Source organism: Canis lupus, chromosome 25 (assembly GCF_048164855.1).
Source record: "Canis lupus baileyi chromosome 25, mCanLup2.hap1, whole genome shotgun sequence".
Lineage (NCBI taxonomy): Eukaryota > Metazoa > Chordata > Mammalia > Carnivora > Canidae > Canis > Canis lupus.
In genome coordinates, this window is record NC_132862.1 from 2,637,393 (window position 1) to 2,664,870 (window position 27,478).

Genomic DNA, 27,478 nt, shown 5'->3' on the forward strand with positions numbered 1-27,478 from the left:
TGGGTCCCAGGCGTAAGAAAGCGGTTTAGAAACCAGGCGGTGTTTTTAGAGCCCATTAGATGCATGATTAGGACATGACTGAAGGCAATTAGCGTGCTTCTCATTCGTCTGCTGATCAAGTTGCGACTGGAAAGGAGTTTCCACGGGGGGGTGGGGGAGAGGGGGGCAGGGAGGCAGCCAGCGGCCCTGACACGGCCCAGAGGGGCGGATGCCTGGGGGATGCCATCAGAGGCCGCCTGGGCAGCTCCCGCCCTCCCGGGGCCCCATAAAAGCCAGGGCGCCCCATGCTCTCCATCCCCTTCGCACGCACCCGTGTCGGGAGCTCTCGCCGCCTCGCCCAGCCACCATGTCCAGGCAGCCCAGCGTCACTTTCCAGCCCGGCGGCCGCAGGAGCTTCAGCACGGCCTCGGCCTCCACCCCGGCCGTGGGCCGCTCCCGCTTCAGCTCGCTCTCCGTGGCCCGCTCCACGGGTGGCAGCGCCGGGCCGGGCAGGCTGAGCAGCGCGGGGGCCGCCTTCGGGAGCCGCAGCCTCTACAACGTGGGGGGCACCCGGCGGCTCTCCACTGGGGGCTGTGGCGGCGGCTTCCGAAGTGGCTTTGGTGGCAGGGCCAGCGGCGGGTTTGGGGCCGGCAGTGGATTTGGCTATGGGGGGGCAGCTGGAGGAGGCTACGGGGCCTGGGGCTTCCCCGTGTGCCCCCCCGGAGGCATCCAGGAGGTCACGGTCAACCAGAGCCTCCTGACTCCCCTCAACCTGCAAATCGACCCCGCCATCCAGCGGGTGCGGAAAGAGGAGCGCGAGCAGATCAAGACCCTCAACAACAAGTTCGCCTCCTTCATCGACAAGGTGAGGCCGGGGGCCGCATGCGCGCCCCTTGGGTCGGGGTGGCAGGAACTCCTGGAGAGGCCCTCGCCCCGACAGGGAGCAGTATCACAACGGCCTCCCTGTGGAAAAATGCATCAGCTCCACAGGTACCTCACAAGTGGGGCCAGACTGCCCCAGAGGCCCTTGAAATCTCCCTCATTTCCCTGGAAGCCATGTGGTTGGTTCAGCCAACACCAAGGGAAGCGTTGAGTTGTTCTCCGCAGGAGGAGTTTCCACTGAGCAAACTAACCTCACCCAGAGCAGGTGTTGTCGAGACACTCAACCCAAGAGGAGAGTCTCCCCATAGAGACCTCCAAGCCCACCCCATCAGTTCTCTGGAAGCCCCGGGTGTATGGGTGGAAGCCCTGGAGACCTGTGGGGTAGCTCCAAGGGCTTTCTCATTCCAATTTGGAGCCGTCAGTTATGTAGCTGACAGTTGGGTATCAGGTGACAAAGCATATTTTTCTTCTCTCCCTTATTAGTTGGAGTGTCTGGCTCTGCCTCCCCAGTTTCTCAAGATTTCCTTCTCGCCCCCTCCAGGTGCGCTTCCTGGAGCAGCAGAACAAGGTCTTGGAGACCAAGTGGGAGCTCCTTCAGGAGCAAGGCTCCAAGACAGTGAGGCAGAACCTGGAGCCCTTCTTCGACACCTACATCAACGACCTCCGCCGGCAGCTGGACAGCGTCACGACGGAGAGGGGCAGGCTAGACGCCGAGCTGAGGAACATGCAGGATGTCGTGGAAGATTTCAAAGTCAGGTAAGGGGAAGACGGGCTTCCGGTCACGCACAGTAGTCCCGGGACTGGTCTCTATAAGGACCAGCGAGGTGCAAAGGGGCAAACGCCAGAGCCAGCAGGGAGCTTGGAACTTGCAGCCGTCATTCTGTGATTTGAAGATAGCATGGTGTAGGGCGACAAAGGGACTCTCATCTCATGCATCACTATTCCCAAGAAGCCTACCCTGACCTGTCCACATGACTGCAAAGTGATGTCTGCATCACTGATACTCTGAAAGGCAAAATACCATTTCACAGCCAAAGTATTCTTTAACCCCCAAAGCACTGCCTACTATGGAGGGGATGCAAGCCCAGGAGACTCGCTAGTGTCTAAGCGAGGCAATCCTCCCGAGGGAGGCAAAATTTGGCTGGCCATCATCCAGGCTACAGTAGGTGAGGTATCCAACAAAAGGGGATGGTCCTCCCAAGGGATGGCCGACCCATGGCTTCGGAGTTAGAGCCACTTCTTTTTACTAAAAAGCCCACTGCTCACGTGGCTGCTCTGAGCTTCAGTAAAAATACAGCAAAATCTACCAGGAACGGTCTCCTTCCTGAACAAGCAAAATTCACTCCATAGTTCCAGAAGCCACTTGAGGCAGCCAAGTGTTTTAAAGGTCACAATTGTGCATCTCTAAGAAGGTAGAGTTTCATAAGTACAAATTTCTATTCTTGTAGTTCCGTGCTCACCTTCTAGTCTTACAAAAGGAAGAAGAAGGAAAAAAAAAAAAAAGAACTTCTGGCAGAAGAAATGATTCCCCTTTTATAGAGGGAGAAATAAAGGTTAAGTGAATCACCCCCAGTCACACATAGGTCAGTAGAAGAGCCGGAAAGGATTTGAGGTCTCTGAACTCTTGCTACACCAGAAACGCTCCTCAGCCCGGGAAGAGTTCACCTGGACACTTGCTCAACCGCACGCCCCCTCTCCTCTGTGCTTACAGGTACGAGGACGAGATTAACAAGCGCACCGCTGCTGAGAACGAGTTTGTGGCCCTGAAGAAGGTGGGTGGAAGTGTCTCTCAAAGGAGAAGATTCTAAACTGAATCTTTGGAGTAGGGGAGACGTGACCCTTGGGACTCCCAAGACCCTGAATCTTTGGCGTATGGGGAGACATGACCCTTGGGACTCATATAACCCTTGAGAGTATCTGGAGAGCTCAAATCTGCCCAAATGCTCCCTCGGTATAGGGCCCCGCTAACTCTACTAGGGTCTCTGTGAGCTCAGGGAACTCAATCACTCCCATTCTCCGCAATCACTCACCCCCACCCCAAAGCCCAGACTCAGAGTTTGCTGAAATCTAACTTGGAAGGGCCAGGGAAGAGTCGGTCCAACTTCTTCTGGGCTCATTGCTTGGGGCTGGGGTCTCAGAGGAGCATCCTGTGCTGTTGTTCTAGGACGTGGACTCAGCCTACATGAACAAGGTGGAACTGGAGGCCAAAGTCAACTCTCTGACCGATGAGATCAACTTCTTGCGGATGCTCTTTGAGGCTGTAAGAGCCTGCAGATGTTTTTGTTCCTCCTAGGTCTGGGGCCTGGAAAGAAAAGGATGGTGCAGAGAATGTCATCTATGTAGGGCCTCCACCCATCAGGCCCCAGATGCTCCAATTTGGGACTTCGGTGGTCATGGGCACCTGGGAGAACTGCTTGGTATCTTGCCACACTAAACCCAGCTCCAGCTCCAGCTCTGAGGCTGCTCCCCCCACCCCACAGCATAGCATGGAGGGAGTGCCGATTCTCGAATCCCAGGTCCCTGGGTAGCATTCCCAAGGAATCAAGATAGATCTCTCCCTCTCCCCTCCCAGAAAAGTTCAAAAAGAAGTTGCCCCTCAACTCATTGGTCAGGGTGCTTCCTGCCCTCTGAAGATGCCTCATTCTGGGTGCTACCACTGTGAAGGCAGAAACCTGGGTCTTTGACGGAGAGAAGTGGGAGTGATGAAGTCATACTGTACAGAGGGAAGCAGGGTCCTAAAACTCTCTCTATCCTAAAGAAATCTTTTATGCTGGCATGTGAAGCAACATATGTCATATTCAACTCAATATTATTTGGCCCAGAGAACAGTGACCCACCCTTCATACTCAGGGAAAACACCCAAGTGGGAGTCTTGAGAAGCCATCCTGGGGGTCACACCCCCATCACATTGATCTGGGACCCTGAAGCTTCTCAGGGATTGGCATGGGGGTTCTTGAATGGCTGCAAGTGCCCAGGGAAGGGCTGGAATAACCCCTGCCAGGGATGCCAAAGAAGGGATTCCTGACCTAGACAGGTAGTCAATAGCGTGATTTCAAGAACCTTTCTTTTTATGCCTTGGTGACGCTGGGTTTACTGGCTCTGCAGGAGCTGTCCCAGATGCAGACCCAGGTCAGTGACACCTCCGTGGTGCTGTCCATGGACAACAACCGCAGCCTGGACCTGGACAGCATCATCGCTGAGGTCAAGGCCCAGTATGAGGACATCGCCAACCGCAGCCGGGCTGAGGCTGAGTCCTGGTACCAGACCAAGGTGAGTGTGGGCATCTCTGTGATAGATTCCAGGATGACTGTTACCTGAAGCCCCAAATAATCATTTACCCATGAGTGTCAGGAAATACCTGAGCATTTCTGTTTCTTTCAATGGGGCAGAAGTGGCTGGTACCATGAAGAGTCAACTTGAAATGGGTGTGGAAACCCAACCATACACACTAACGTGCTCAGGGAATGTAAGGTGCTCAGGACAGCCCTTGTCCCCATATCACTTAGGATCTGGTCGGGGCTGGGTGAGACTCCAACGCAACCCAGAAATAGTCATAGAGCTATTTCTAAATGGCTTATTTATTCAACACATAGGGTTACAGAGTTGTAACTAAACAAATTGCAAACCGTTTATTTTTGGTCTGAGAGACTATGAAGTAAATGGGGGGTGGGTCGTGGAAGGAGAAAGACCATGTTAATAAAAAGCTTCCAAGAAGAGGTGGCTCTTCCTTCCATTTGGAAGCATCCACGGACAATAGATTGCCAAGGACGGGGGAGGTATTTAAGGCTGCACAAGCAGTTCTTTGGGGCTGGAAGGCAGACATGAGCACTTTGCCAAGCAACAGAGTTTATACCAGGAAGAAGGGGGTTTGGGATGACCATGGAGAGCGACTTTCCAAAGTCACAGATGGCCAGAAGAAGGTTCGGCTTTGGAGGGCGGAGTAGACTGAGCAGTCCAATCCATGAGACCAGCTCCCTGCCCAATGCAGACCCTTTCCAGGGCCAGCTGCTCACCTAAGTGTGGCTTCCATCCTTTGCCCTGCTGTGTGCCCTGCCTTAGTCCCTACCACTGCAAAGTAGTAGAAAGGAAGAGGGTCTCAAGTGCCAGGGGTGCACAATGCAGAGGCAGAAGCAGAGGCAGAGGCAGATGACGAGTGGAGGTGAGATGTCCCTAAGTTGAAATTTATAGTGGTTGAAATTTGTAGTGAACAATTCCTTTTGTTGGTAGGGCCGACTGCTCCCTTTAACCATGTGTATCTAGAAATGGAGGAGCTGGGCCACTCAGCACTTCCAAAGCCAGACAGATCTTCACTCGGGTAATGTCTCTCCCTTGGGAAAGGTATGGGCAAGTGACAGGGGGCATTTGTTGCTCCGAAATGACTTCATCCTGGATATGCACCATATCCAGGTTCCCTCAGATGGGGGATTTTGATACAAAGTCTTCAGAACTATGACCCCTCCAGCATGGCTCCATCTAACACCTATTCCCTGCACCTCTCCCCTGCTCCCCCAGCACTGACATCTGGACGGCTACCAAAATTCATGGTCATATGGCTCTGGATGTATGATCTGTGATTGGGATCCCCAAAGGACACTGACCAAGCCACCTTCTCACCCCTAAAGCTCACCATGCTCCTTTTTGCCCCAGAGTCTGCACACAGGTTGTCTCCCCTGTCTGGAATGTTCTCTCCCCAGCCTATCACTTAGGTCACTCCTTCCCATCCTTTATCATGCAACTGGAGCAACTCCATCTCTGGAAGTGCTTCCCTGACCCCCTCTCCTCAACTTCCATGTCTAGGTCAGATTCCTTTGTTACGCTACCTGTTCATTTCCAATGAACGGAGAACTTTTCCGGTGGGTACTATAAATTCAATAATGTGGTGATTTAATTACCATCTATTTCCCCCAATAAAGTGTAAGCAGGGGTCTGAGTATGCTCTCCATGATACTCCCAGAGCCTAGCACGTGCCTAAGAAATAACACCCCAGGGATCCCTGGGTGGCACAGTGGTTTAGTGCCTGCCTTTGGCCCAGGGTGCAATCCTGGAGACCTGGGATCGAATCCCACATCGGGCTCCCTGCATGGAGCCTGCTTCTCCCTCTGCCTGTGTCTCTGCCTCTCTCTCTCTCTCAGTGTGTGACTATCATAAATAAATAAAAATTAAAAAAAAAAAAACACCCTGGTGAGTGAGCGAGAGGGTGCGTGAATGATCAGTGAGTGGGTGGCCTGCCGGTGGCCCCGAGGGCCAGGTTACGCACACAGGGAGTACCCAGTCCAGGCGTTTGATGAGGTGACGGACTCTGCTCTGATTCCGTCAGTACGAAGAGCTGCAGGTCACAGCGGGCCGGCACGGGGATGACCTCCGCAACACCAAGCAAGAGATCTCCGAGATGAACCGGGTGATCCAGAGGCTCAGAGCCGAGATCGACAGCATCAAGAAGCAGGTAGCGTATGGCAGGGCCGAGAGCTCCTTGCCCACCCATGTCTCCAGGGTCCTTCTACCATGTTCCCAGGACTCCTGCCCAAGAAGCGCCACACGCCCCGGGGCTGTCAGTAAGGCTCGTGGCTTCCTCCCCGTCTTGTAGTGTTCCAGCCTGCAAACGGCCATCGCTGACGCCGAACAGCGCGGAGAGCTGGCCCTCAAGGATGCCCGGGCCAAGCTAGTGGACCTGGAGGAGGCCCTGCAGAAGGCCAAGCAGGACATGGCCCGGCTGCTGAGGGAGTACCAGGAGCTCATGAACGTCAAGCTGGCCCTGGACGTGGAGATTGCCACCTACCGCAAGCTGCTGGAGGGCGAGGAGTGCAGGTGAGGCCAGGGGCACTAGTTCCATTCCAGCTGCCGGAGCATTCCTAGGGACGCAGGCGGCTGCGGCCCCCTCCTCTCCTGGAAAAGGGAGCCAAATGCTGATAGAACTGGGCCAGGAAGTGGGGGAAGAAGTGCCATTTCTTTCCAGGCCAGTGAATCATCATCAAATGCCCGTATTCGGAGTACAACTGCTTTTCGCACCCCATAGAAATCTAGGATCTGATCCAGTCCTAAGTAATCAAATTCTATCAAAGGAGCAATTAGGTTCTGTGGCAGGTCTGGATATGTGGTGTGAGAGGCTCTGGGCTGAGAATAGGTTGTCGCAGGATTTGTGCGGACAGGCCGGCCACTAACTAGCTGTGTAATCTCAGGAAAGTCAGTATCCCTTCCCTGGTCCTCAAATTCTTCGGCGATGGAATAAAAAGTCCCAATCATCTGATGCCCAAAGCTCAGTGGGAACTCTGCGCTCTGCCAATCACCAGCTGTGTGACCGAGGGCGAATTGCTTCACCTTTCCATTCCCCACCTGTGAAATGAGGCTAACCATGGTTTCTATCCCCATGTGTTATTAAAAGGGTTAAAAAAAAAAAAAAAAGGGACCAGACATGAAGGTCTTAGAACAACGTACACAGCAAGTGTTAAAAAAAAAAAAAAAAATGCTAGCTGTCTTTTGGTTCAGTGGCTGAAGATTTGGGCTTTGGGACCAAATGAGTCTGGCTTCAAATCTAGCTTTGTGACCGTGAGCAAGTGAATTAACCTCTCTGCGCTTCAATTTCCCCATCCACCAAACTGAGGTAGCAATACCTACTTAATGGGGTCATCGGGAGAATTAAGTGGCACGATGCAGGTGGCAGGTGGGTAGTCCTCTTTACCGTTCTGAGTATGTGTGTATGAATGAAGGCCAGTTCTGTCCTCAGCGTGGAAAGCAAAATCACTCCAGTTGCTACAATAACAGGCTGATTATTGTCACTGTTATGTTTATGACTCAGACTGGGCTCCACGCCTCTCATCACCCCAGCACTGCCCTGTGCACGACAACAGTCCATTGTTGGGAGAGAAATCTTGTTCCTTAACGAGCCCTACCTCTCCAACCAGCCCCAGTGTATGATTAGCTTTAATTTTCTCCAGGTGTCTACCCAGTTTGAACCAAAAAATGTGTTTCTGAGATTACAGGCCTTCCTCCTATGAACCTCGACTCCGCCTTGTGTCATGCATTAGATTATTATTTTTAATACTACTAGTATTTAAATAATTCCAACCTCCACTTAGTTCTGCAATAAAAATAATAAAGGGTTTTTTTTTAATGCACTTAATTGCAAAAACGTTATTTCAAATGTTCACAAGCTGCTGGACATAATAGTAACTAACCTTCCTTCTCCCCCCTGCTCCCAATCAGGCTGAGCGGAGAGGGCGTTTCTCCAGTTAACATCTGTGAGTATGACATCCTCCGGTGTCAGTCGGCATGTGTGTGGTTGGGGACAAGGGACGCGGCGTCGTGCGGGAGGCTGGAGTGCATGCGTGAGCCATTGGAGGGGACCCCACGGAGAAGGTTCATTTTGAGGTGTGAGGTCTTGAATTTATTAAGATGAGAGCCATATTAGGAGTCTTATTTTTTTTTTTAGGAGAGAGATCTTAATGTCCCAATTTTTACCTCTTTGCCTGTGACACAGCACCACAGAGAGGGTGATAGGAGGTTTGCTGTGACCCTTCTGCAAGGGTTTAGACAATGCACGGGTCCTGCCCCCCCCCACCTCCCGGGGGATCCCACACCTTTCTTGCTGGGGGTGCAAGTCTAATTCAGACATGAGCATTCACTGCAGACAGGATTTACAAAACCCTGGTATGCCCTCGGCCTTAGGAAGATGCCTCCATCCCGGGCCCAAGGGCACGGCCAGGAAGGCAGCCCCTTCCCGGAACGGTGTGGGGAGAAGCCCTGCTGCTCCGGTTAGGTCTGCAGAACAAACAACCTTTCCAAGGCGGTGAGAGTCCATAAGGCAGGTAGCGGGTGCAGCTGCTCAGGAACAGGAGCGGGGTGAGCAAGCGGCCACAGCCCACGCCGCTAAGAGCAGAAGTCACTCGCAGAGCCCACTGCTGGCCTCGTGGGGCCCACAGGGCTGAGCTTCACGGCTTGCATCCTACGAGTGCGTGTGGCTTTCCTGATGCGGGATTCACAGCACCAGTGACTGTACTGACCGATGATTCTAGAAGGCAGAGCCTTCTGAATGACCCAGCTGTCCTCCTTCGCTGATGTCCTTGTCTGGCAGCCCCGGAGACCCTCCGCCAGTCGTGAGGAAGGCTGCCGTAAGCTCTGAGGTTGCCCTGCTCTTGAAAGCACCTGGAAGTCTGTGATCTAAGTCGGCCGCACCGCGGTTACCGCAGACCCGGGGGCTCCAGACAAGAGAAATGTATTGTCTCACACTTCTGCAGACTAGCGATTCAAAACAGGTGTCAGCGGGACCGTGCCCCCTCTGAAACCTGTAGGGGAGCCCCCTTCCTCACCCGGTCCAGCGCCTAGTGGTACCTGTCAACTCCTGGTGCTACTCGCCTGCATCATTCCCATCTCCGTCTCTGTGTCACACGCCCTTCCCCTATGTGTCTGTCTTCACGTGGATGCCTCTCCTCTTCTTATAAGGACATGAGTCCCATTGGGTAGGGCCCTCCCTCGTGATTTCATCTTAACTGGATTCCATCTGCAAGATCCCGTTGCCAAATAAGGTTGCATTCACAGGCATTGACTCCGATACTTTTTTGGAGGACACAATTCATTCCAGAACAGCCCGTTTTTATTTCAGTTTCCCTTCTGAAGAGCCCAACGTAAGGGTACTAGAGGTTGAAGGTGGTGGTTGGTTATAAAAGTTAAGAGCAGGTCGTGGAGAGAACGGGAGCAGAGTGGGCCAGCCCGTGGGTCGTCTGTCACTTGGCCTAGCAAGATTCCTCCAGCCCCGCTTTGAGATTCAGGGGGCGGAGGCTGAGGACACCCACAGAGGTGTGTGCATGCCCCCCCACCCCAAGAAGGGAGAGAGACACCAGAGCCAGGCCCACAGAGCAGGGGAGTGCGAAGGGATCAAAGGGAAGGAATCCCTTCCTGGAGGCGAGAAGTCTCCATTAAGTTCTGGAAGGAAAAGCGAGGCATTAAGTAGCAGAGAGGAGGCAGGAGGCCGAACCAGACGGCGAGCGCGGCACTGCCGCCCGGACAACCTGGCCGAGCGCGGTCGGAGCTCGCTACCTGGGCCTGGAGGTTAGAAGGAGGCAGAGGCTGCCCGAGAGGCCACCCCATCCCCACCCCACCCCCAGGGGCTTCAGGCCACAGGCCCTGACGCCCGGCCTCCTCTCCCGCCCTCGGTTCTGACCCGGTCCCCTCCCTCCCGGCAGCCGTGGTCACCTCCACCGTTTCCAGTGGCTACGGCGGTGGCAGCGCCATGGGAGGCGGAAGTCTGGGCCTCGGCGGGGGCAGCGGCTACTCCTTCGCCACCAGCGCCGGCCACAACCTGGGTGCGGGCCTGGGCGGCTCCGGCTTCAGCGCCAGTAGCAGCCGGGGCCTCGGCGGCGGTGGCTCCAGTGTCAAGTTTGTCTCCACCACGTCCTCCAGCCGGAAGAGCTACAAGCATTAGGTGCAGCCACTCGGCTCCCCTTCCTCAGCCCTGAGACCCGCCTGCTTGCGGACCTCACCTGTCTACACTCGCAGACAGGATCCCTGGGTCCCTCTCCTTCGGCTCCCCTCGCCCACCTGTGCTGCTGGGAAGGAAGCCTGGCATCCTGGCTAAACCCCACTCCCCAGAGCAAGCCAGCCCCCCCCCCCAGCCTCCTGACAGTCCCAGAGAGCCCCTGCACCCTCTGTGCCAACGCCCGCCCTCTTTCAAGATCCACATTCAGCATCTTGCGGAGACTCCCCCTTCAGAGCCTCCTCCTTCCTCCCACCTTCCAGAGGCAGAGATGGGGAGTGGGTGTTTCCCAGGCCGGCTCAATGCCGGGTTGGAGCCCACCTGTTTCACGCTGCTTATCAGCTGCCTGCTGGGAGTGAGGGCTCTCTCTCTTTCTCTGCCCCCCCCGAATATGTCTATTAAATGCATGTGTAATGTGTTTGGTGTCCAGCCCTCTGCATGGCACAGTGAAGCGGCCCAGAACAATCCGCCTCCTCTCCAGGCCACATAGAGGGCCCAGGGCACATCAGATCCTCCCCGCCTCCCGCAGAACAGAGGATGCTGGGCTGGGGAGATGGGAGGGATGAAGGGGGCTGGGGTGGACCACCAGCCAGACTCCATCCTGGCGTCTCTACCCTCTTCCTCCTGCCTCTTGTTGGGATGCCTTCTTTGAGAGGCCCCAGCCCTGGGCAGCTCCGTCCTTCCTACTGTGTGTGTCATTCAGAGCAATGCCGTCCCCTCCCCAAACCAGACTGCCTCCTGAGGACACTGACGTAGGGTGGGCGGCCCAGCCCTCCTCCAGCAAAGGGGCTGATTGTTCCCTGACAGCTTCAAACTTGCAGACCTGAGCAGAGAAATAACAGGCCAGGAGAGGAGTTAAAAGTCAGCCCTGGGGGCAATGCTTTCGCCCAAGCAGAGGAGCCACTAAGACCCATAATTGCAGGCAGCAGTGAGACATCCAGGAAGCTCCCACATTCCTAAGTTTACAGTCTCCTGAACCCCTCCCGTTAAGGCCTGGGCCTGGCATCACCCCGGGGGGGCGGGGACCACCGCCCATGGGGTCTTAGAAGTGGGCTCAGGGCTCAGGAGCATGCTCGGAACTGGAGGGAGCTCGGAACCGGAAATCTGAACAACAACCAACCGAGATGCTGCGCAGGAAGCCAAGTGGCAGAAGGAGAGAAGCCAGGAACCGGGAGAAAATGAGTGTAGAACCAGGGGCTAAGCTCAGGAAGGGCCGGGAGGGATAGCAGGAAGAGACGTGACGCTGAGGGTAATCGCTAAATGTCCCCGGTCCCCAGGGATGAGAGGAGTAAAGGGGACAGGGGTTTGGAGAGAAATCCTGAGTCTACCGCCCTGAGATAAGCCACCTCTCCCCCACCGGTGTCAGGTGCAAATATCCTGCGGTCAGACCATTGTGCCCTAACATGAGCCCAGCACCCACATGCTGTGTGACCTCGGCCAAGTTTCACAAGAATGCGACGCCCCAACAAAACAAGAATAAATCATGATAGCCTCCCCATGGTGCTCTGTGAAGACTAAACGAGAAGACGGGTGTAAAGCAGCTACCTATAGTAGCTGCTCAATAAACGTTGGCAACTATTACTCTTGCCCTCCACCCTCAGAAAGTTATTTTGAGAATTGAATATGACATAAGGCTTGCAGCTGATCACCTGCCAACACGGTCTGGCCCAGACTGAGTCCTCAGTAAATGAGGTGTGTTGTTGTTGCTGTTGTTTTCTTTTCCCTGTGACAGGAAGGGCATAATCCAGTGCTTGGGCTCAGAGTCCAGGACCTGGGAATCCGAGGACAGAAGCAGCAGAGAAACAGTGGGAGTGGCTGCAGAGTGCGCCTGCGAACCTGGGTGGGTGGGGGGCTCAGGATCCAGGCCTGCCCTGGGCCCGAATCCCCAGGCCTGGTCCTGCCCTGGGTAGGGTGTTCCCCATGATGATTAGGGGGCAGGAGGATGGGTGCTGGCCAGACATGCCATTGAGGTGAACTCAACAGAGTGGTCTTTGATCTTCTCCGGCCAAGCCCAGTTCCTGAAAAGGATAAAAGTCAGGGAGAGTCTGGGACAGCTAGACCTGGAAGGCTCCTCATCCCTGTGACACGTTCGCTCCACTGACGACGCTCTGGCACCAGCTCCCACCATGACCCAACGATCTTCTGTCACCATCAAGTCAGGAAGCACCCGGAACTTCAGTGCTTCCTCGGCCAGCCTCCTCCCGGGCTGCCGGCCCAGCTTTAGCTCCGTCTCTGTGTCCCAGGGCGGGAAGAGCTTCGGGGGCAGCTTTGGGGGTGGCTTCGGCACCAGGAGCCTCCACAGCTTCGGGGGGAGCAAGAGAACCTCCATGAGCGGCAGCTACCGCTGCAGCCGGGCCAGCAGCGGGGGTGCCGGCTACGGGCTGGGTCTCGGAGGCATGGGCTACAGGGCCGGGGGAGCCTTCGGAGGGTACGGATTTGGAGGTGGGATGATGTCTGGCTCCGCCGGCATCCAGGAGGTCACTGTCAACCAAAGCCTCCTGACCCCCCTCCACCTGGAGATTGATCCCTCCCTCCAGCGGGTGCGAAAGGAAGAAAAGGAACAGATCAAGACCCTCAACAACAAGTTTGCCTCCTTCATCGACAAGGTGAGAGGCAAGGGGGGTCCCCACCGGGAAAGCAGCCGGTGCCCAGGGTAGCTCCGCTTTCTATGCTTCTCTGAGGTTCACTGTGACTTGCCCCAGACCTGCGGCCCTGGGGGCTGGGAAGCCTGCTGACCCAGCGGAGGAGGGAGTGGTTTCCCACCTTGTGGAGGTGGAAGCAGGAAAAGTTCATCTCCACCCTCCGGAGCCGTCAGACCTACTCAAGGACCCTGCTCTTTTGATGGACAAGGGAGGTGTCCTGGGCTTAAAGTTAGGCAGCAAAGCAGATCATTTTAAAAGCAAAGCGATGGAGGAATGAAAGGTTATGAGAAGCAGGCTGGGGTCACTTTTTCCTGCACAGCTAAGAGGGGGCAGGTCCTCCTGCAGAGACCTCCCTGGTGAACTGGGTACGTCTGGGAAGCTGAGTGGTTGGCGAGGAGCCGGCTTCCCCACTTTTTCCCTGGTGGGAGCTAAGCTGTGAAATCAGCCCTGAGTGTGCCCTGCGGGGTGGCCGGGACTCCTAGGGATTTCCCCAGTTCCAGGGAAAGCAGCAATCCTATTTTATTCCACCCCCTGTTCATACCTGAGCCGGTTGCTTTGTCTGAGAAGAACCGGTTCCAGGCTCTAGTTTGTTCAGGTTCCATGCATGAGACCTGGAAAGAAGAGTGCTAGACGCTTCCAACCCAGACTCTAGTGCTAGGAGAACATCCCCTAACTTCTTGGGCTTCGGGTGGGTTGGACAGACAGACTCTAAGGTGACCATGCAGGTGTAACAGGCTACGAAATGCCTCATCATAGGGTCCCAGATCTCCGAACATGCAAATCACACCAATTGAACTAGCGGTTCTTCGATTTGATCACCCATGTGACCCCACGTGGCCTGGTATTTGCACCAACAGATGGGAGACTTCCAGGAGACTGGCTCTGAGGGGACCGTGCAGGCCCTCGTTTGCTTGGTTCACCTGGAGGGGATGCAGGGGAAGGGGATGTGGTAGGGAGGGACTTGGGGCCGAGATTTCCCTCCTTCCTCTAACAAGAGGAGGAAGGTGGGAGGGGCCGGGGGGGGGAGTGTTCAAGCCTCGCCGTAGGCACATGGCCATCTCTGTTCCTCCGTTCTGAGGCTGTGTGCCGTTCTAGGGACTCCCAAAGGAAGGACTTTGCGTAGGGAGAAATGTTTCGCGCATTCCCAAGGCTGTTCCCAGGCCGGGGAGCCGCCAGACGAGTGCGACTCAAGAAAACCAGAGCCGTAGCACAAGACCACAAGGGATCTGAGAGCAGAGGGGGCTTGCCCAGGCCACCCAGCTGGCCAACGACGCGGCTGGGACTGTGCCCAGGTCCCCTCAGCGCGACTTTAGAGTGAGCCGTTTCAGTGTTCCCGGACTATACGGGCGACTGAGTTCAGATTCTAGATCTAGAGAAATCACGTAGGAAAGAAAATGGGCAGATTAGACCTTCTGCCAGGACCTCCTGCCCACTTAATGGGAATCAAAATCCCACCCCGGAAGGCGATGGTGGAGCGTTCTTTTCTTCAGCTAGCGCACATCAGCGTGGCCTGGTGTATGAACACGGTTTGCAGCCCCTCTGGTCCTGGCCCTCCTTCCTTCTCCCACCTCCACACCAACCCAGTTGCCCACCTCCCGGGCCCATTGCACCAGCATTTGGTGGCCCTCTACGTTCCAGGCTCCTTCCAGGACGAGGAGGAGGAGGAGCCTGCCACCTGGACTCTAGGCTCCTGCAGGACCTCCCTGCCCTGTCGGGGCGGGGGGGGGTGCATATCCCAGAGCCCTCCGGGAGGCCACAAGGGCAGCGCTCACAGTCTCTCCCCTCCGGCCGGGGCAGGTGCGGTTCCTGGAGCAGCAGAACAAGGTGCTGGAGACCAAATGGAGCCTCCTGCAGGAGCATAAAACCACCAGGGCCAACATCGAGCCCATGTTTGAAGCCTACATCAGCAACCTGAGGAGGCAGCTGGAATGCCTCGGTGGTGAGCGGACTCGGCTAGAGTCGGAGCTGAAGAACATGCAGGACGTGGTGGAGGACTTCAAGAACAAGTGAGTGGATACTCAGCCAGGTCCTGGGAGGGCCTGGCCTGAGGGTCCTGGGGAGGCCCCGCTCTCCACAAGTGCCAGTCCAGGGGGGGCCATGTGATGCACACTCGGGGCAGCCAGGAGGAATCAGAGAAAGAACTGGGAGCCTGTGAGCAAGAATGTTGAGGCTTTGGGGAGGGGTGGGGCTGGAGATGAGGAGGACTGGCACGGGCACAGAGACTGGGGTTTGCACCACCTCGTTGTAAACTCTGCAGATGGGGACAGTAAGGCTCGGAGACAGCCACTGACTTAGCCAACATGGGACGGGTGGCAACTCACGGGTTAAAGGATGAGACCCAGAGACTCTTGCTCTCACATTTGTTTAACCTGCTCCCATTGCTAACTTACACAGGGTGCATGCACTCACCTCAGCCCTGGCCGGGGCCAGGAACAAAGCAAAAGGGGATGGACTTGCTGCCTTCCCCCCGGAACCACACACACACACACACACACACACACACACACACACACAGCACCCCACACCCGATGGCATGCTCGTGCCTATAGATTCAAGCAGCTTCTTATATTTGTTGTTTTAACTTATTTTTTTAAGGTTTATTTATTTATGATAGACATAGAGAGAGGGAGAGGCAGAGACACAGGAGGAGGGAGAAGCAGGCTCCATGCCGGGAGCCCGACGCGGAACTCGATCCCGGGACTCCAGGATCGCGCCCTGGGCCAAAGACAGGCGCTAAACCACTGAGCCACCCAGGGATCCCCAGTTTTAACTTATTTCTAATGCTCTTGGTCCAAACAAAATAAGTGACTTGATAAACAGTTTCAGTTAGAGTTTGTATAATGTAGTGAGAATTCAGGACTGAGTTTAGTTTAAAGGGTTGGCCGATACTCAACCATGGCTATTTACATTTAAGTTAATTAAAATTAAATAAAACTTAAACTTCAGCTCCTCCCCCCTCAGTCGCACTACATTTCAAGTGCTCAGTTGCCACATGGGGCTGGCTAATGGGCTCCAGAGTGGATGCAGCTATAGAGTATTTCCATCATTACAGAAACTTCTGTTGGGCAGCGCTATAGAATCTACAGTCAGCAGATTTATTTTTTTTAAGATTTTATTTATTTATTCATGAGAGACACACAGAGAGAGGCCGAGACACAGGCAGAGGGAGAAGCAGGACCCATGCAGGGAGCCTGATGTGGGACTCGATCCCGGGACCCCGCGGTCATGACCTGAGCCAAAGGCAGAGGCTCAACCACTGAGCCACCCAGGCGTCCCCAAGAGTCAGTGGATTTGACCTCAGACTCTGAACCCCAGTTCTTCTGTCTGTTAAAGGGCATATTAATAGTGCCCACCTCATTGGGGTCGGGGATATTTTATTAAAACTTGTATGTGAAATACTTGGTAGGGTGTCCAACGCCTGACACATGGTAAGTTGTGAATAAGTGTTAGCTATTTTTATTAAATGGATGATTAGGTATGTGGTGATGCAGACACAGGCAAGAAAAGCAAGTACAGATGGATAATTTGTAACATGGAGTAACAGTGTTTAGTCCAAGAAGGCTTCCTGGAGGAAGAGGCTAAAGCTCAAGGTGGAGAAGAAGGAAGAGGGCACAGTTGAAGAGTGCATTCCCCGCTAACGGGCAGCGATGTTCCTGTGGCAGGCCCCTAAGAGGCCCATGCACGAGGAGGGACTGTGAGCTAGAAAACACAGACGACGAAGACAGTTGAATGGAGTTAGGTGAGGAAAAGTTGTTCAGATTTAGTTAAAAGGCAGCGGGAGGAGGCAGTAAGGGAACCAGTCAGTTCGCCCAGAGAACTTGGGAGAAGGCGTAGTACCGAAGACGCAATGGTGGGAAAGGGCTTTTCTCAGCTCCTACTGGACAGTGGAAGCAGCATAAAGGCAGGAGGATCCTGCATATACTTGATGCGGGATAGTCCTGGGTGGTTTTTAAAAAAACTAATGGCGGGGATCCCTGGGTGGCTCAGCGGTTTAGCACCTGCCTTTGGCCCAGGGCGTGATCCTGGAGTCCCGGGATCGAGTCCCACGTCGAGCTCCTGGCATGGAGCCTGCTTCTCCCTCCTCCGGTGTCTCTGCCTCTCTCTCTCTCTGTCTATCATAAATAAATAAATAAATAAATAAATAAATCTTTAAATAAATAAATCTATAAATAAATAAATAAATAAATAAATAAATAAATAAATAAACTGATGGCAAGCCATTCATAGATGAGGAAGAGCTTCTGAGAGGTTAAGTGGCTGCCCCAGGTCACTCGGCTGGACGGTACAAGAGACAAAGCCCAGCTGCCCAGAGCTGCCAAGAGGGTAGGATTCACTGGCGCTTAGGAGAGCTGGGGAGCAAATGGGTCACCTAGAGCAGAAGGGAAGCTTCCTTCCCAGAGCTCAGTGAGCAAGGGGGCAACTCCACATGCCCCAGGTGACCTGGGGTCGCTTGGGGCAACACCAGGGGGCAAAAATGGAAGCCTGCTGGTCCATTTACGGGATGTCAGTGCTCTATGGAGCAGAGCCCTGAGAAACACAACCCCAGAAGGAATGAGGGGTGGTTCTGCTTTACTGTTGTTTGGGGTTTGAGGGGTTTTTTTTGGGGGGGGTGAGTTTTATTTGGACAGACGTGGTTGTGCGATTGAATTGGGCTGGGGGGCAAATGTGTAATGGGAGAGCTGCTCCAGTAGCGCACTTCCCGTGTCTGTTCTGGGGACCCCCACCACCTATCCACCTACGGCCCCCGGTGTTTGACCTCACTCCTAGAACCCTGCTCCTAACGCCGATCCACTTTTTTTTAATTGATTTATAATTGGCGTACATTATTCTATTAGTTTCAGGTGCACAACATCGTGATTCCATATTTTTATATATTACAAAATGATCACCTCGGGATGCCTGGGTGGCTCAGTAGCTGAGCATCTGCCTTTGGCTCAGGTCATGATCCCGGGGTCCTGGGATCAAGTCCCACATCGGGCTCCATGCAGGGAGCCTGCTTCTCCCTCTGCCTGTGTCTCGGCTTCTCTGTGTGTGTGTCATGAAAAAATAAATGAAATCTTTATAAAAAAAAAAATGATTACCCTGACAACTCACTTCTTCAACCTTCCCACAGGTACGAAGAAGAAATCAACAGGCGCACAGTGGCGGAGAATGAGTTTGTGGTGCTCAAGAAGGTGAGGGGACAGGGCTGCTCCCTCTGGGCTCCCAGGCCCGAGGAGCCCTTTCTGCGAGTGATGCCGCTGAAGCCAGTGGCCTTGCAACTTTTGATTCATGCAGCTGATCTTTGAAGCCGGTTTTACTTCAGAAGTGAGAACACTTGGGCTCAGGCAGGTTAAGTAATTTGCCTGAGGTTACCCAGATAATCAGAAGTGAGTCAGAATCCAGGACTCAGGAGTCCCAGCTGTAAATCACGACAGCAGCCCCACCCTACGTGGAGTCCCTTTGGGGAGAAACCAGTAAAATGGGCCCTGTGCTGAGCTCAGGTTCCAGGACATGACGTCAGGCTCAGGAGGACAGGGGCAGGGCAGGGATCAGCTCCACGGAGTGGTGGACCTTCTGCTCCACAAGGGCAGGCAGAGGGAGGAAGGACCAGTTAAGGGAGGGGGAACGGAGCAGCGGTGTGTGAAGCACAGGAAGGGGCTGACAGTGCGAGGAGGAGGGCCTGGGGAGAGGCTGGGAGAGCCTAGGGGCAGTGGAGGCCTAAGGGCCCAAGATGGGGTTGACCTCACCACATGCAGGTGACCTAAGAGATCTGTCCATCTGGCACCAGCTGGTGAGCAGGTGAGCATTCCTTGGGAGCCTGGTCCCCACACAGCCTGGGCCCTCCTGCAAGTTCCACTCTAACCTGGAACAAAGAGACGCCCTCGTCCCTCGGAGTTGATGTTCTCTAGCCTAACTCTCAGCCAGAGACGCTGGCTGCCTACAATGGATGGGACTCAGAGTAACAGCATGTTCTGTGCCCAGGACGTGGATGCCGCCTACATGAACAAGGTGGAGCTGGAGGCCAAGGTGGATGCCTTGATGGATGAAATCAACTTCCTGAGAGCTTTCTATGATGCGGTAAGCAGTGCCGGGGACTCCCCCTCAGAAGGGTCTGAGGCTGGGAGCCTGGGCTGGGCACCTTCCTCGGTCTCCTCTCTGCTCCCTGCTCCCTACCCCGTCCCTAGGTTGGAATTCATGGAGCGGATGCTGTTTTGCCTACAAAGGAACAAAATGAGGCTCCCTAGGGCCGCTAGGGGCTCAGGCAAGGGATTCAACCTTGACCACTCAGTCCAAGCATGTGCTGTTGGTCAGAAAAAAGACTGCTTGGGTTTGAATCGCATGTGATTTCCAAAGAAGTCGCTGGACAACCTGGCCCACCCAGCGCAGCTCAAACTTACCAGCTCCTCTTCCTAGAGAGGCTGCAGAATGATGCAATTTCACAAACCAAGTGGCAGTTAGTTCTAGAAGCACCCGGCACAACTGCCTGGTTCTCCTGAAGACACTAGACTCGTCCTCAGGGCTGCAGGGGTAGTGCTGAGCAAACACAGCAAAGCCCTTAGGTTCTTGGAAGCTTCTATTACAGCGGAGGAGACAGGCAGCACAGAGAGGATGGAAACTACCCCATTTCAGGCAGAGTAGGGCTGATGAAGAGAAATAAGGAACAGTGGCAGGCAGGAGGTGGGCGATATCGGAAGAGGAACCGCAGAACTGAGGATCCAGGAATGCCGGGAGGAGGCCAAGGTGGTCGGAGGAGAGTGAGTGAGGCAGAGTGGTAGAGAGGGGGTCAGCGCAGTCAAGGCAGGGGTGCAGGGTGCATTGTGCACCTCCAGGTAGGCCTGGTAAGGACAGGTGACATGCCCACGTGTTGCATTTGTTTGGTGGCCCAACAGAAGCTGGTCATGATCTGGGAGCAGGAACACGAGCCCCATGTCTTTGGACAGGTTCAGTGACCGCCCTGCCACCCGCATAGGGCAAAAAAAGGCATCATTTTTCTTTGCTTGTTTACTACAACGCTGACAACTGCAAGCCTGTGGGCTGAGACGCCCACCCAGTGAGGTCAGCTACCAGGGAAAGTATTTGGGAAAAATGTATTTTTTAAAAGATTTTATTTATTTATTCATGAAAGTCACAGAGAGAGAGAGAGAGGCAGAGACACAGGCAGAGGGAGAAGCAGGCTCCCTGCGGGGAACTTGATGCAGGACTTGATCCCAGGACCCCGGGATCATGACCTGAGCCAGAGGCAGACCCTCAACCACTGAGCCACCCAGGGATCCCCAGGAAAAATGTATTTCAAAACAACTCACAATAATAATTTATTGAAGTAGGAGATGCATGAACCAATTATCGATAAACAAAGGAAAGGAATATTATTTTTACTAAGATTTGTGCTTTGGATCGGTGATCCTCAAATTTTAGAGTGCGTCAGAATCTTCCAGACAGTTTGTTAAAACACCGGTTCTGATTCAGGGAGTCTGGGGTAGGAACCAAAATGTTGCATCTCAAGCAAGTTCCCAGGTGCTGCAGCTGCTGCCGCTGCCGGTCTCAGGATCCCATTCTGGGAACCGCCACCTTAGATGATTCTAGAAAGCGATCATTAACAAATTCATTACGGTTTACCGTGTCAAAAACCGTGTTATGTAGACATGGATTGATTTAATCCTCGCAGAAAGCGTACGGAGCACTGTAGGACCAGCCCCCGCGAGACTCGGAGAAGTGCTCTAACCCCCTTGGCAGATCCCAGACTCCAGTGCTTTGTTCCGATGACCTTTCTGCTGTCTCGAGCTTATTTCCATTTCCCATCCCCAAGGAGCAGGGAGGAGCCAAGACGGGAAACGGGGCTGAGACGCAGCAGAGCTTTCTGGCTCCTTCTGACTCAGTTTTCTGTCACATGAGGATTTCTTTATTTGGTGTGAAAGGCTGTTTTCTCAGAACATGAGACATCCCGGCACTGACAGGTCCCAGCAAGGTGTGCTCCCTTGAAAGTGGGAGTGACTTCTGGAGAACGCCAGCTAGAGCTCCCGGGCGGCTGCTCCCTGTGTGCAGATGAGGTGACCGTGAAGCCCGGCCGTAAACTCAGCGACCTCCCTAATGTGTCCTTCCCGGCCCTTCCGGCCCATACTAGATGCTGCACCCCAGCAATGCAAGTGAGGTCTTCGATCCCAGGGCCTGCTTCCCAGGCCTGGCCGCTGTCTCCCAACACACACACACACTCACACTCACACTCACACTCACACATGCTCCTTCAGCTCTTCCGTTTGGGCCCCGTCACAGGAGCTGGCTCAGCTGCAGGCTCAGATCTCAGAAACCTCCGTGGTGCTGTCCATGGACAACAACCGCAAGCTGGACCTGGACAGCATCATCTCTGAGGTCAAGGCGCAGTACGAGGACATCGCCAACCGCAGCCGGGCCGAGGCCGAGTCCTGGTACCAGACCAAGGTGAGACGTCAAGGTCAGGTGCACGAAACAGTCTTCGAGAACTGGGATTGTAAAAGCAAATTAGGTAAAAACCTTGTCCTCTCAGGTGCCCCAGTCTGATGGGGTCAAAGGGATAGGAGCTCAGCCTAGGGTTTGCCCTCTATTGGGAGCGTCCCTCAGCAGCACCCTCAGGGCCCGGGAGAGCAGCCAGACGAAGGCAGGAGCAGTCGGTCCTCTGCAGGGAGGGAGGGGGGAGTGGACCCACCTCCGGTGCCCTGTCGAGGCTGGCAAGGGACAGCCAGGCAGCGCCAGCCTCCAGTGCCAGCAGGAGTGAGGGAGGGAAGGCAAGAGCAAGAGCAAGGCTCAGCCTCCTGCGTCCAGAGAAGAGACGTGCAGCTGGCAGGGGCCGAGGGCCTGGGAGCAGACGCCGAACAGGGGCCACAAAGAGATTTTTCCAGGTGTTCCAGCAAACACTCTGAGCTGGAGAGCCCCAAGCAGGAAAGGGCTTAAGACTCGGAGAGTGACAGGCACCCCTGCATGCTGCTGAGCTCGTGGGGATGAGATCCCTGATGGCGGGTGGCGGGGCTGGATGAAGACCAGACACAGGAAGGGCCCAGCTGTGGGGTGGAGCCTGCAGGCGTGGAGAGTGAGGGGCAGAGCCAAGAGGCGGTGCAGATGGAATTTGATGGAAAGTAGCAGTGGGGTCAAAGGGAGGCACTTCCAGGCAGCATGCTGGAAGCCTCTCGGGCCCCGGGAGGCCACGGCCACCTCGCCTCTGGCCTGACCACCCCCGCCTCGGGCCTGCCGTCCCCAGTACGAGGAGCTGCAGCGGTCTGCCGGCCGGCACGGGGATGACCTCCGCACCACGAAGATGGAGATCTCCGAGCTCAACCGCGTGATGCAGAGGCTGCGCTCTGAGATCGATAACCTGAAGAAGCAGGTAGGGCTGAGCTCCCAGCACACGTCCCATCCATGCCTCTGCCCCCCCGACAGGCCTGGGCCTGGGCCCAACTCGGCCCGTCCAGAGAGAAGCCTCCCCAGAGGAGTGACCTTGCAGGAATGTGACTGTGGGGCCACCCGCCCCACAGAGGAGGTCCCGACTTTCTTTCTGAGATCTGCCCAGCAGCTGCTCCTCTAGAGGAGGGTCTGTCCTCTGTGCGTACGAGGCAAAACTATCCAGAGAAGCGTGGCATCGGAAAGGACCCCCCCCCCCCGCCGCCAAATCATTTCCTCTGTTATGGCTGAGTCTCAAATTATCCAAGGAGGACAGAGATTAATCTTATTTTTAAAGATGATGAAGCTCCAACCTCCTTTGCATGAAATCCACTTCAGGAAACGCCCCCATATTTTTACCCCAAAACGCACATCTTCCTGCATCCTCTGCGGGCGACCTCACAAACTCCCGTGTGCCCCCGGCAGTGCGCCACGATGCAGTCCGCCATCGCCGACGCCGAGCAGCGCGGGGAGCTGGCCCTCAAGGACGCCAAGCACAAGCTGGCCGAGCTGGAGGACGCCCTGCAGAAGGCCAAGCAGGACATGGCCCGGCAGCTGCGCGAGTACCAGGAGCTCATGAACGTCAAGCTGGCCCTGGACATCGAGATCGCCACCTACCGCAAGCTGCTGGAGGGCGAGGAGTGCAGGTGGGGGCCTTCCCCGACCGCGGCTGCTCAAGTACCATGTCCCCCCACCATGGCTCAAACAGATGCCACTGGAGCACCAATGCCACAGACCCCAAGAGGCCCACAGTGCCAGGCCCCAGATAGAAATTCCAAGGGCGGCGACAGGGTTAAAATGCAGCTGCTCTCCCAGAGGCAGCCTGCAGTCCCAGCTTCTCCCATAGTTGTTGTTGGGCCCCGGGGCAAAGGGTCAGGGTGACGGTGTCAGGCAGAGGTGGCCCGCGACTACCTGGAAGGCCACAGCAGGGCCTATTCCTGCCCAGCCACCAGGCCACACTGGGGAAGGGCCTTGGGCCCCCCCGCCCCGTTTGCCCAGAGATGCCTACGGTCTGACCATCCCTGTCTAGGTAGTAAACACGCATCGCTCTTCCCATTTCTCTATGTACTTTGACTCGGGCTCTCTTCTAGAGTCCCCTGGAAGATTCATATTAGCTAGACGCACGAAAGGCTTGCTAAGCATGGGGCCTGGCATGCAGTAAGCTCTGTGTGCTGATAGCGACAAATACATTGAGCCCAGGGCCCTTCCGCTTCTCAGCAAATGAAATATCTCTTTCTCTCCCCCTCCCTCCCTTCACCAGACTCACCGGGGAAGGCGTCGGACCCGTGAACATCTGTGAGTAAATGTCTCGGGATAATAGAGAAGTGGGAGTCAAAAGAGAAGCGATGGCATCGTAACAAGGCGTTGCTGATAGATGTGGGGGGAGTGTCACGAGGACCCCCCCAAAGGCTCTGGGGAGACCCTATCTCCTTGGGCATTTCCATTCTGTGGGCTCAAGAGACTTGTGATGAGATCCCACCCCCAGCGCCAGTCCCGGTGGAGTCACTTGTCCACGGGAAGGAGTTCACCCCGACCCCAGAGGACCCCCAGTTACAGGACAGGACGACTCCAGGAGTGAGGGGTCCGCAGCCTGGCCATGATTCCTTAGCTAGTTCTGGCAGGATTCCAACTCACACAACTAACAGGAGGCTAATAAACTGGTTAAATGAAAAGAGCCGTATCTAGAATTAAAGCAAATTACTGGAACGAGTAGAGCAGTGACCGACCTGGCTCGGCCTCAGCTCACGGAGGGGAGAGGTGGGAACAAGCATCTCTCAGAATGACCCAGCAGGGTGAGGGAACGTGCTCAGGGAGCACAGAGTCTTAGGCAAGAGAAGTAGGGTCTCCTTGGGCCCCATGTGGCTCAGACCACGTGAGGGAGGCCAGAAACCCAGGAAGGGGGAGAGCTTGAAACCAGTTGATACAAAGGAACAGGAATGCTTCACCTGGAGAACTGGACAGAGGGGGGAAGTCAAAGAGGCATCTTCAAATGTTTGACAGGCTGTGGGGTGATGCGTCCCAGGGTAGTAAGCTCCCCCTCACTAACCTGTCTGGGCAAGTACTATAAACCATTGCCTTTGGGTGATGCATCAGAGGTGATTCCAATGGGGGAAGGTTTACCTGGATGGCCTTGGGGCCTCTCCAGTAAGGGAGCCGTCCGACATGTCCTGCTCAGGACACAAGGCCTCACGCTCCGTCCAACCTGAGAGTCTAAGTAGATGAGGAATGGACATGGCAGGTGTGGCCCTGGGCATGCCACTTGATGTCTTTGCATCTCCATTTTTCCTCTGGGAAGCCAAGTGGGAGGGAGCCCTCCTGGCCCAGAGCCAGGGAACGGGAGTCTTGGGGGCCTGGAGGACCTGCCAGCGTGCCCTATGCCTTCTCTCCACAGCCGTGGTCTCCTCCAGTGGGGGTACGGGCTACAGCTCCGGTGGCGGCAGCCTGTGCATGACCGGCGGTGGCTACAGCAGCAGCCTGGGCTACAGCTCGGGCGGTGGCTTCAGTTCCACCAGTGGCCGCAACATGAGCGGCAGCAGCTCCAGCGTGCGCATCATCTCCAAGACGTCGTCCACCAAGAAGAGTTACAGGAGCTAAAAGGGCCGCACCAGCCCCGGCTGCCCCCTCCAGACCCCCACCCCCTCGTTCCCAGCCCTAAGACCTGCCGCTTTGCTGATGCCCCACATGCAAAATCAACAGCAGGAGGCATGGGGAGTGGCCCGTGAGTTCTAAGGTCACCTTGTCCATCCCTCTGCCTCCAGATGGGTCCCCACAGAGGTACCTCTCTTGCTCCTTATCCCAGAGCCCTCCAGGGTCCCCAGACATCCGCTCCAACTAATGCCGACTCACCTGCTCTGCGCCAAGACCCAGGCTAGGACTTTGTCCATCAGCAGCTTCCAGTGCAGGGGTGCAGGAGGGTCTTCTCCTCCCCAAGGGAGCCAGATCCACAGCACCCACAGTCCTTTACGGGGGAGGGCAGGTGCTTAGAATTGACCTTGGTGCTCCCAAAGCAGTTGAGTGTAGTCTATCTAGGCCAGAGCCCCGCGTGTGTGCTCTCTCATCACAGACGGGACCCTTCCCTACAGGCCCTCTCAGACCAGGGCACGCTGCCAACCCAACGGGCCTACTGGACCCTCACTTCCTTCCTTCTTGTCCCCTGCCAGGCCCCCACCCACTTCCCCTGACAACTCCCACCATCTTATTGGAATGAGAAACCAACCCCCTTCAGAATATGACCAACTCGATTATTCATACTAGAACAGAAGGATTTTACCAAGAACCCAAGGGTTCTCCACGTCCCGGGGCTGCATTCCACGATAGCTCGCCGCCAAATTCCTTCCAAATCTGCCTCATTTAAGCCAATGTTAGACTTCCCACCGCGTGCAGAACCGCCCTGCTGCCGAGTGGGGGGGGGCGGGCAGGCTCGTGCCAGGCGTGGGAAGGCGGCGGGGCAGCAGACGCGCCAGGAAGAGGAGCCCAGCTAGGCTGTGTCCGAGCGGCCGTGGGACGCTCCTCCCTCAGAATAACCCTCCAGGCTCAGGAGTCGTTCTCCTCCCTCTGGTAGCCATGTCCCTTTTCTGGAAAGTTCTCTGTCCTCCTTACCTTGCTCTTCCCCCCCTCCCTCCTCGTTCTCCCCCTCCCCCACCCTGCGCGTCTCCTCTCTCTCCACCCCTCCTCTCTGCTCCTTTATTTCTCTCCTTTCTTGCCCTCCCACTCATCTGTTTGGCAATAGATCTCCCGCTCCCTCTCTCCTGACCTTCTTTTTCTACCGTCCCTGTCTCTGAAACGTCTACAGTGTGGATTTGCCTGTGCCCTGGCCTGGCTAGAAATGACACTCTTGAGGGCAGTCTACCAAACCCCCTGCCCCACAGGGGAGACCTAAGAGGGCAGACTCAGAAGAGAGGCTGAGCGTCCTCCGGCGTCTTTCCTCCCCCTCAGAGGATGCTTGCTCGGTCTGTGGAGGAAGCAGAAGTAGAGGAGCCGTGGGAGAGGGAGGAAGACATAGGCAAAGAGATCTCTTTGAGGCTGGCCTTCATGGGTGGTCTCCCTACTTGAGGAGCTGTGAGTCCTCAAAACACCTGCCATGTCCTGGTGCATGCATCCCAAAGGCAAGCAGGGACTGGCTGCCCGCTGTGGACATTTAGACAGTAGAGATACAAGTCAGAAAACAAAGTCCCCCCGCTCCGATCGTCTCAGACCCTCCTGACCTACCTGCTCCCCGTGTGTGCCCCTTTCCTGAAATTGCTTCAATAAAGCGTCACTGAGCTCTCTAGGTCTTGGTAGAGTCCACATCTTATCTCACATTCGGAGGGGGGGGGTTAGAACTGGTGTTCTCTGGGAACAGGAGCCTTCCACCCACAACAGATCCAGCGAACCACCCTACTCTCTGATCCCCAGCTCTGGCGCCAGGGTCCTGGGCACCCAACGTGTCACTGCACCTTGCTCTGGCCTGGGAGCGGTGGGGGATGCTCTCCAGTCTGGTTTCCTGGTGTCACCATCACCTCTGATGTGTCTCCTGAACCCACCTCTTGGGACACTTCCCCCAGGGTAGAATGGGAATCCCCCTGTCCTGCCGTCAAGTACCAAGACCCACCCCAACCCACCTCAGCCTCCCACCATTGCCCGTGGCCTCCTGTGACGTCCCTGACCTCCCCAAGCCCCAATTTCCCTCCCCAGCCTTCTGGGACCTAAAGTCAAGACTACAGAAAATGGGACAGTGACACATCACAGTTAGTCCAAAACTGGACCTCCAAGCTCCTAATCTTCAGGTGGGACAGAGAATACATAATGCACATGGGCAGGAGACCCTTCTCCCCCTTTATAACTACCCTCTTAACCGCCCAACGTCAACCAGGCCTCTCTCCACCAGAGCAGCAGGGCACGGTGACGTCAGAAAGAATAGGATGGAATCCCAGCCTACCACAGAGGAGCTGCGTGGTTTGGGGTACTTAATTTTAATCACTCTGCTCCTTACTTTCCTCATCTTTATGTAAAGCAGAAATGACACCATGGTGTTGCCATACAATTAAATGAGATCGTGGGTGTAGAGCTCGCGGTGGTCCCAGGACTCAGTAAACGCCCCATAAATGTTACTATTATTATTACTGGCTTAATTGTGACC

At 55.3% G+C, this 27,478-nt stretch overlaps 2 protein-coding genes across 3 annotated transcripts; both read left to right on the plus strand.

The window, feature by feature from the left end:
* The first annotated feature begins 309 nt into the window (after window positions 1-309).
* LOC140616785 (keratin, type II cytoskeletal 75) lies at window positions 310-10,725 on the plus strand. Its single transcript, XM_072797536.1, has 9 exons — window positions 310-844; window positions 1,403-1,617; window positions 2,573-2,633; window positions 3,026-3,121; window positions 3,967-4,131; window positions 6,179-6,304; window positions 6,446-6,666; window positions 8,062-8,096; window positions 10,038-10,725. Exons 1-9 carry the CDS (start codon window positions 347-349, stop codon window positions 10,274-10,276), a joined length of 1,656 nt encoding a protein of 551 aa, XP_072653637.1. The 5' UTR covers window positions 310-346; the 3' UTR covers window positions 10,277-10,725.
* A 1,728-nt stretch (window positions 10,726-12,453) lies between these two features.
* Window positions 12,454-26,629, plus strand: LOC140617042 (keratin, type II cytoskeletal 5-like). 2 transcript variants are annotated; one of them, XM_072797826.1, is made up of 9 exons: window positions 12,454-12,933; window positions 14,767-14,975; window positions 18,083-18,143; window positions 18,934-19,029; window positions 21,223-21,387; window positions 22,181-22,306; window positions 22,786-23,006; window positions 23,621-23,659; window positions 24,828-26,629. In XM_072797826.1, the coding sequence occupies exons 1-9, from the start codon at window positions 12,454-12,456 to the stop codon at window positions 24,952-24,954; spliced, it is 1,524 nt and encodes a 507-aa protein (XP_072653927.1). In that variant the 3' UTR covers window positions 24,955-26,629. The 2 variants fall into 2 exon arrangements, with proteins under 2 accessions (XP_072653927.1, XP_072653926.1); XM_072797825.1 differs by having other exon boundaries at window positions 23,621-23,655; window positions 24,752-26,629.
* Window positions 26,630-27,478: the final 849 nt, after the last annotated feature.

Bases quoted from the DNA above. Each gene is read 5' to 3' on its own strand.
- LOC140616785 (XM_072797536.1), top strand. From the start codon at position 347: ATGTCCAGGCAGCCCAGCGTCACTTTCCAGCCCGGCGGCCGCAGGAGC. The intron at 845-1,402 runs GTGAGGCCGGGG...CGCCCCCTCCAG, and splicing joins TCGCCTCCTTCATCGACAAG to GTGCGCTTCCTGGAGCAGCA. The intron at 1,618-2,572 runs GTAAGGGGAAGA...CTGTGCTTACAG, and splicing joins GTGGAAGATTTCAAAGTCAG to GTACGAGGACGAGATTAACA.
- LOC140617042 (XM_072797825.1), top strand. From the start codon at position 12,454: ATGACCCAACGATCTTCTGTCACCATCAAGTCAGGAAGCACCCGGAAC. The intron at 22,307-22,785 runs GTAGGGCTGAGC...TGCCCCCGGCAG, and splicing joins TCGATAACCTGAAGAAGCAG to TGCGCCACGATGCAGTCCGC. The intron at 23,007-23,620 runs GTGGGGGCCTTC...TCCCTTCACCAG, and splicing joins CTGGAGGGCGAGGAGTGCAG to ACTCACCGGGGAAGGCGTCG.